General features: G+C 45.2%; 2 protein-coding genes across 2 annotated transcripts in view; one reads left to right on the top strand and one right to left on the bottom strand.

The window, feature by feature from the left end:
• The window catches only part of tkv (thickveins), a 109,484-nt gene that overhangs the window by 41,195 nt on the left and 59,300 nt on the right, over positions 1–8,989 (bottom strand). The window lies entirely within an intron of this gene.
• The window catches only part of LOC137650183 (uncharacterized), a 45,747-nt gene that overhangs the window by 2,017 nt on the left and 34,741 nt on the right, over positions 1–8,989 (top strand). The window contains exon 2 of the mRNA XM_068383356.1: positions 8,289–8,485. Within this exon, the coding sequence (XP_068239457.1) occupies positions 8,289–8,485 (197 nt within the window). The remainder of the gene's footprint in view (positions 1–8,288; positions 8,486–8,989) is intronic.

Here is an 8,989-nt window from a genome sequence, read left to right as displayed (position 1 = left end):
CGCTCTATCGTTACGATAGAGAGAGAGTCTATCACGGTGTCACGTTGCAGTAGAGTAAACCGATTCTAGCGTTTTGTTCATTCTTTCTTAGCTTAAATGGTTTTAATTCTAATAAGGAACTTTTTATTTGGGAAATCTTTCAGTTTTTTTCCTTTAACAATAATATGTTTTAACGATATATATATTGGGCTCTTCTCTCAGGTGCTAAGTCAAGAGAGAGAGAGAGAGAGAGATAGAGACGGAGGGCGAGAGAGGAGGATAAACGTTTCGTTCAAGCGAGTAACGTTGTTATCGTTTTTGCTCTTCTCCCTAGTCTCTTTAGGGGAAGAAGGTAAACGTTTCTAGAGTTTTATTCTTGTTCTCAAGCTTTATGCGGTGAGAGATTTTAAACGTAGTTTATTTGATCTAGTGTTTAGTCTCTTTCCAGCCACTGAATTATTTATCTTTCATTATATTTTTTTCTGTTACATTGTAATTCTGTTTTCGCAATTACTAACTTTTAAGGAAGGATAGAATTGCGTGTTTCAGGTACAAACCACTTAGTTTCGAGTTCAGTGAAATAAGTGCAAACAGAAAATCAAAAGTGATTAAGTGATAAGCGCAAAGTGTTACAGTGTTGCGTTCGAGGGTTCGTCTGTTCGTGCCAGTTGTTCGCCTAGTCTGGGACCTCTTACAAGCTCCCAAGCCCAGGGGAGAAGTAATGTCGAAGGACTTATGGGTTCAGCAGGCCTTGATCGACGAACAGACGTTTCCCTCCGTGGTTTCGGACGTATCTACACACGTTTGCCGACGTGAGATCGCCCCACCCACACAAAGACGAGAGAGCCCATTTATTCCTCGTCTGCGGAAGAGGTTTCTCGTAAGAAACCATGGACCAAATCTTGCAGCTTTTAAGTGCAAGTCGGTCCCTTCCGCGCAAGTCCAACTCCTAGGTGATGCCATTAGCACTGGGTCAGTTCGGACTTGCTGCAGTACGACAACTGCACACCTCCCAGAGAGGCAAGGTGGTATCGCAACAGGCAGTAACTCCGTCTGTTGCCGCACCAGCTGTTTTAGACCCTCAGTCTCAACGGACAGTAGCTCCGTTTGTTGTTGTCTTTCTTAAACTCTAGTGGTCTATGCTGCAGACAATGCAGTCTCAGCTTGCGGTGTTGATGCAGGAGTTTCAGGCAGAGAAGGTTAACACACCTCCTCCTGCGAGCGCTCCTCCACCTCTACGCAGTCCAGCCTGCCAGACGTATGATGTTGAGGTTCCTCAAGCTACCTCCATGCGTGAGCTGCCGCATTGGGAGTTGCCAGATACCAGCGCTGTGCAGCAACCTCCACTTTCCTTGAGGCAGGAGCCTCTTGCCACGCGGCAACCTCCTCAACACTTGAGGCAGGAGCCTTATGCTTTGCAGCAACCTCCTCTACCCTTGAGGCAGGAGCCTCATGCGTTGTGACAACCTCCTCCATCCTCGAGGCAGCAACCTCTTGCGGTGTGACAACCTCCACCATCCTCGAGGCAGCAACCTCAACTCCACCTCTGCGCAGACGTATGATGTTGAGGTTCCTCAACCTACCTCCACGCGTGAGCTGCCGCATTGGGAGTTGCCAGATACCAGCGCTATGCAGCAACCTCTTGCGTTGCGGCAACCTCCACCATCCTTGAGGCAGCAACCTCAACTCTTGCGGCAGCCACCTCCACTCTTGAGGCAAGAACCTCAACTCTTGAGAGCCTCAACTCTTGAGGAACCTCATGCTATGAGACAGCCGCCTCAACGCATGCAGCAACCGCATTCTTCACAGCATGAGCCTCTCTCTGCGCAGCTACCTCCTCAACCCTTGAGGCAGACGCAACTCTTGAGGCAGGAACCTCACAGAAGCTTCATGCTATGAGGAGCCTCATGCTATGCAGCATCCTCCTCAACCCATGAGGCAGGAGTCTCATGCTATGAGGAGCCTCATGCTATGCGGCGGCATCCTCAACCATGAGGCAGGAGCCTCATGCTATGCGGCAGCCGCCTCAACCCATGAGGCAGGAGCCTCATACTATGCGGCATCCTCCTCAACGCATGCGGCATAAGCCTCTTCCCTTGCAGCTTGAGCCTCATCCCATGCAGCATGAGCCTCATCCCATGCAGCATGAGCCTCATACCATGCAGCATGAGTCTCATCCCATGCAGCATAAGCCGCACGCCATGCAACATGCTCTGCTTACCTTACAGCATGCTCTACATACAGCATGCTCCGCATACAGCATGCTCTGCATACCTTACCGCATGCTTCTCAGTCACACATCTTTGGTTGTTGCCAACTCACTAGACTGTCAAGCAGTTTCATAACGTTGCCTTCTAGTCTGCTGCTTTTGCACCAGTGAAACCCTCACTGAGAGAACTTAGCTTTTCTCGGATATGGTTCCTGTAGATGAGAAAGTGCTATTCTCCCTCCTTCTGATATTCCCTTGAGGACTCTGTCATTTGGAGAGGAGCCTTTAGCTGCTTAGCCTCCTATGGACTTTTATTTAAGCATAACATGCTTCCAGGGAGGGTAATGGTTCCACTTCAGTCGCTAACCCCGTCTGTTACCACACTTGCTCCCATAGACCTTGAGCTGTGTTGCAAGACATGCAGTCCAAGCTTAGTCCTTGTTAGAGGATTTTTTGTTTACGGAGTCAGTGTGTCACTGGGAAGACGTTCAACAACCAGCAGAAGTGACTTGTTGTGACGCAGTGCGGCAACCTCAGCAACCCGATAAGGAGTTGTCTGTACGACCCAGACAGTCTAGACAGCTTCGGGTTGTCACTGTACTTCCTCGCTTCCCCATGGTTGACAGTTCACAGACTGTGCAGCAGTACCATGATCTTGTGTCCGACTCCGTCAGACGACTAGCTTTTAAGAGCTCCCACAAGTCGTCGCTGTCTGGAGATTCTCAGATGGACTATGGATCTGACCAAGGAACTGGGCCTCCTGGTCAATTTTGAGGAGTCCCAGCTCGTCCCATCCCAGACCATTGTCTACCTGGGTATGGATCTTCAGAGTCGAGCTTTTCGGGCTTTTCCGTCGGCCCCAAAGATCTACTAAGCCCTAGATTGCATCCAGAGCATGCTGAGAAGGAACCGATGCTCAGTCAGGTAGTGGATGAGTCTAACAGGGACACTTTCATCGCTGGCCCTGTTCATCGAGTTAGGGAGACCCCACCTCCCCCCCCTTCAGTTTCATCTAGCGGCTCACTGGATAAAGGACATGACGCTAGAGACGATCTCAGTTCCTGTTTCCGAAGAGAGGAGGTCTACTCTCACGTGGTGAAAGAACAGCTTTCTTCTCAAGGAAGTCTACCTTTGACTGTTCAGAAACCCGACCGCCGTCTCTTCTCTGACGCATCAGACACGGGCTGGGGTGCGACTTTGGACGGACAGGAATGCTCGGGAACATGGAATCAGGAGCTAAGGACACTTCACATCTATTGCAAGGAGCTGTTGGCGGTTCATCTGGCCTTGATAAACTTCAAGTCCCTCCAGCTTAACAAGGTGGTGGAGGTGGACTCTGACAACACCACAGCCTTGGCTTACATCTCCAAGCAGGGAGGGACTCATTCGTGGAAGTTGTTCTAGATCGCAAGGGACCTCCTCATCTGGTTAAAAGATCGAAAGCTCACGCTGGTAACGAGGTTCATTCAGGGCGATATGAATGTCATGGCAGATCGCCTTAGCCGGAAGGGTCAGGTCATCCCCACAGAGTGGACCCTTCACAAGAATGTTTGCAGCAGACTTTGGGCCCTGTGGGGTCAGCCAACCATAGATCTGTTCGCTACCTCGATAACCTAGAGGCTCCCGTTGTATTGTTCTCCGATTCCAGACCCAGCAGCAGTTCACGTGGATGCTTTTCTGCTGGATTGGTCCCATCTCGACCTGTATGCATTCCCGCCGTTCAAGATTGTCAACAGGGTACTTCAGAAGTTCGCCTCTCGCAAAGGGACACGGCTGACGTTGGTTGGCTCCGCTCTGGCCCGCGAGAGAATGGTTCTTAGAGGTACTGCAATGGCTGGTCGACATTCCCAGGACTCTTCCTCTAGGAGTGGACCTTCTACGTCTACCTCACGTAAAGAAGGTACATCCAAACCTTCACGCTCTTCGTCTGACTGCCTTCAGACTTTCGAAAGACTCTCAAGAGCTAGGGGCTTTTCGAAGGAGGCAGCCAGAGCGATTGCCAGAGCAAGGAGGACATCTACTCTCAGAGTCTATCAGTCTAAAGGGGAAGTCTTCCGAAGCTGGTACAAGGCCAATGCAGTTTCCTCATCCAGTACCACTGTAACCCAGATTGCTGACTTCCTGTTACATCTAAGGAACGTAAGGTCCCTTTCAGCTCCTACGATTAAGGGTTACAGAAGTATGTTGGCAGCGGTTTTCCGCCACAGAGGCTTGGATCTTTCCACCAACAAAGATCTACAGGACCTCCTTAGGTCTTTTAAGACCTCAAAGGAACGTCGGTTGTCCACTCCAGGCTGGAATCTAGACGTGGTCCTAAGGTTCCTTATGTCATCAAGATTTGAACCTCTCCAATCAGCCTCTTTTAAGGACCTCACATTAAAAACTCTTTTCCTCGTGTGCTTGACAACAGCTAAAAGAGTAAGTGAGATCCACGCCTTCAGCAGGAACATAGTTTTCACATCTGAAACGGCTACATGTTCCTTGCAGCTCGTTTTTTTTGCTAAAACGAGCTTCCTTCACGTCCTTGGCCTAAGTCGTTCGAGATCCCAAGCCTGTCCAACTTGGTGGGGGACGAACTGGAGAGAGTACTTTGCCCAGTTAGAGCTCTTAGGTATTATCTTAAAAGGTCATAACCTTTACGAGGACAATCAGAAGCCTTATGGTGTGCTATCAAGAAGCCTTCTCTTCCAAGGTCTAAGAACTCAGTTTCTTACCTATTCAGGCTCCTGATTAGGGAAGCACATTCTCATCTGAAGGAAGAAGACCTTGCTTTGCTGAAGGTAAGGACACATGAAGTGAGAGCTGTGGCTACTTCAGTGGCCCTCAAACAGAACCGTTCTCTGCAGAGTGTTATGGATGCAACCTATTGGAGAAGCAAGTCAGTGTTCGCATCATTCTATCTCAAAGATGTCCAGTCTCTTTACGAGAACTGCTACACCCTGGGACCATTCGTAGCAACGAATGCAGTAGTAGGCGGGGGCTCAGCCACTACATTCCCATAATCCCATAACCTTTTTAACCTTTCTCTTGAATACTTTTTATGGGTTGTACGGTCGGCTAAGAAGCCTTCCACATCCTTGTTGATTTGGCGGGTGGTCAATTCTTTCTTGAGAAGCGCCGAGGTTAAAGGTTGTGATGAGGTCCTTTAGTATGGGTTGCAGCCCTTTATACTTCAGCACCTAAGAGTCGTTCAGCATCCTAAGAGGACCGCTACGTTCAGTAAGGAAGACGTACTTAATAAAGGCAGAGTAATGGTTCAAGTCGTCTTCCTTACCAGGTACTTATTTATTTTATGTTATTTTTGAATAACTAATAAAATAAAATACGGGATACTTAGCTTCTTTGTTAACATGTATGCTGGTCTCCACCCACCACCCTGGGTGTGAATCAGCTACATGATTATCGGGTAAGATTAATATTGAAAAATGTTATTTTCATTAGTAAAATAAATTTTTGAATATACTTACCCGATAATCATGATTTAATTGACCCACCCTTCCTCCCCATAGAGAACCAGTGGACCGAGGAAAAAATTGAGGTGGTGTTGACAAGAAGTACTGGAGTACCTGACCACAGATGGCGCTGTGGTGTTCACCCCCACCTGTATAGCGATCGCTGGCGTATCCCTACCGTAGATTTCTGTCGGCAACAGAGTTGACAGCTACATGATTATCGGGTAAGTATATTAAAAAATTTATTTTACTAATGAAAATAACATTTTTCACTTCAAGAGATAAATTTACTTGGGAAACTATTTAGGTGTTAGAAAACTACAACTTCATTGGCTTTATCAATATAGATATACTTTGATTTTTCTTTGACAGCTTATGGCAAGAGGGGGGTTCATAAGTAGAGTGTAGCCTCTTTTGTAAGTAGGGATGCAGCAATCTAAGTTAGGTTAAGTGTGGGAACATATCGATTTGATTTTCTTACAAATCAACTTTATGTCACATCACACAGTGTCATAGAAAACTACATATATGGGTTTTGATAACTTTTTAATGGCAAATGTAAGGGAAAATATGCCTTTATTCAAAACCTATGAATGTCTGGTAAAAATGTATATAAAACATTTAAAACTCAGTAAAATACATCTGAAAACCATATTTTGCCATAGTTATCTTGATATGTGTATAAGTAGATATTTACGAAATATTTCTCCCCTCTCTCACTGCCGGAAGTAGTGGGATGCTTGTCTCGCCAGTAGGCAACTTGGTAGACATGGGGCCAAGCCTTGAATAGTGAGTTTTCTTCGGGATGGTTAATTACTTTCCTTTCAAGACAGTCTCCCCCCCCCCCCCATTGCACATACCGATAGTTCCCGTCCATTCATCCAACAACACTGAAAGCATTAGCCTTGAGAACGAAGGTGGAGGGGATGTTGGAGAAGAACTCGTTTAAAGTCATTCGAGATGAATCTCCAGGGTTCTGCAGTTGGCTCTTCCTGGTGGAAAAGTTGACTGGAGCCTGGAGACCAGTCATTGACCTCTCTCCTTCGAACAAGTTTGTTTGTCAAACAGAGTTTAGAATGAAAACAGTGCGGTCTGTACTGTTTTCCATCGAAGAGGGAAACTTTATGCATTCAGTGGATGTGAAGGATGCATACTTTCAAGTACTAATGATTCCTTCTGCCACCATTGGAGACCTTTCCTGGATTCCTTCCCGATCCTTGCTAAGAAGAGCGGATCATCCTGATGTTGAGCAGGAAGACTCAGATGCTCTAGCTTGGTGAGAATGGTCTTTATGTCATTGGATAGTGACCAAGATCCTGATTTTGTGGGGTTCTTTGACAGGGGTTCTATTTGCGACATCGCTGAACCACAAGATTCCGATTTACTTACTCTCTTGTTCCAGACCCGCAAGCAGCATTCGAGGATGCGTTCCAGCATCCATGGGACAACCTCGTTGCTTATGCTTTTCCGCTGTTTTGCCTACTGCAAAGGGTCCTAAACCAAATTCGAGACACGCTGAACCTATTGATAAGAATATCCTGCTCTCACGCCAGGATCTATCGTAGTGTAGCGGGATCCCTTCATCTTCACACATGGAGGCTATTCAGCATCTCTGAGAAAGGCTTTAGCGGGAGAGACAGCACAACTGATGTCTGGATATCTCCGTAGATCTTCATCAGCAGTATACCTGGGCAAGTGCAATGTCTTTTATGGTTGGTGTTGTGGGAGTGGTCTCTCTTATCGGAGCCTCTGTTCCATTATCTCTGACTTTTTGTTCTAGCCCCCGGAAGTAGGAACTCTGCTCTGTTTCAGCAGTAAAGGGAGTAGATATTTCTTCTTCAGAGAAAAGTTCTATAATGCTTACGTGGAGCCATGAAACCCACTGATTCCCCTTTCCCCTTCTGGGATTTAAGAGGTGCAAGGAAGCCCTACTCTTTCAGCATCCAAGATGCTCTAGTTTTGAGTTTCAGGCTTATGTTTTGAGCCAGTTGGAAATAGGACTTCCTTCTACCTAAGAATGAGATTCATAGGTAAAGGACGATGAATTGGATTTATATAGGAACAAATCAAAAACTTTTCAAAGTAACTGGTATTTTTCCTAACTGTGCAAACCTGAGATCTTTACTCAAATTTTCCTGCCATCACCATCCCACGAGAAAGTCTCAGGGCTTCCATGTGAGTGAGTTCTCAGTGAGATGGGGGAGAAGTGTTGCCTCCCCACTATCGATAGGTGCCTACCTGGCTGTTATTTATACCTCGTTATAACTTTAATTGCTGTGTTCGAGCATTGCTGTTATCTATCCTCCTAGTTTATATATGACATATCTCTTTTGACATTACTTTTTTTAGAATGATTTATTGTTAATTTGTTCTCTTCAGTTATTTATTTCCTTATTTCCTTTCCTCACTGGGCCATTTTTCCCTATTGGAGCCCCTGGGCTTATAGCATCTTGCTTTTCCAATTAGGGTTGTAGCTTGGATAGTAATAATAATAATAATAAAGGATGCCGGTTTGTATAGTAGGGAAAATACAAATTACTTTTAAAAATTTGTGATTTTATTTACTTAGATGTTTTATGAATGTTTCATACATATTTTATTGGTGTTTATTGTATTTTGTAACTCATGAAAGTGTATGTATTTTCCAGGCGTTGGTAAAACGAGCACAAGCATTTGGATTTTTCTTGTTGGACAGGGACGACATATACAAGCACTTGAGGAATTAAGAGAACTAGCTCGAGTGTTATTACGATTGGTCACACGTCAGTTTGAAGTTCAAACAGCTGAGAGAATTCGCCGCGGATTGCAGCTGTATTCTGCTTATTCTCGTCTTTGGGGTGAAGAGGTAATGTTAAATATTTTCATCATCATCATCATCACCTCCTACGCCTATTGACGCAAAATATTTTAATGTATATGAAATACTCTATATATTTTTAACCTTTTTACCCCCAAAGGACGTACTGGTACGCTTCACAAAAGCCATCCCTTTACCCCCATGGACGTACCGGTACGTCCTTGCAAAAAAATGCTATAGAAATTATTTTTTTCATATTTTTGATAATTTTTTGAGAAAATTCAGGCATATTCCAAGAGAATGAGACCAACCTGACCTCTCTATGACAAAAATTAAGGCTGTTAGAGCAATTTAAAAAAAATATACTGCAAAATGTGCTGGGAAAAAAATAACCCCCTGGGGGTTAAGGGTTGGAATCTAAATAGCCTGGGGGTAAAAGGGTTAAAGGTTAAATTTCGTAACAAAATTAAGATAAACTTCAGTTATAAGTAAAGGTGTTTACCGAATGTCACTTTTAACCTTTTTTGTTTTTCAAATTATAATTTTTTGTGG

This window comes from Palaemon carinicauda, chromosome 11 (genome assembly GCF_036898095.1).
Source record: "Palaemon carinicauda isolate YSFRI2023 chromosome 11, ASM3689809v2, whole genome shotgun sequence".
Taxonomy (NCBI): Eukaryota; Metazoa; Arthropoda; class Malacostraca; order Decapoda; family Palaemonidae; genus Palaemon; species Palaemon carinicauda.
The sequence above is the reverse complement of the archived record's forward strand: the minus strand, read 5'-3'. Positions and strand labels throughout refer to the sequence as shown.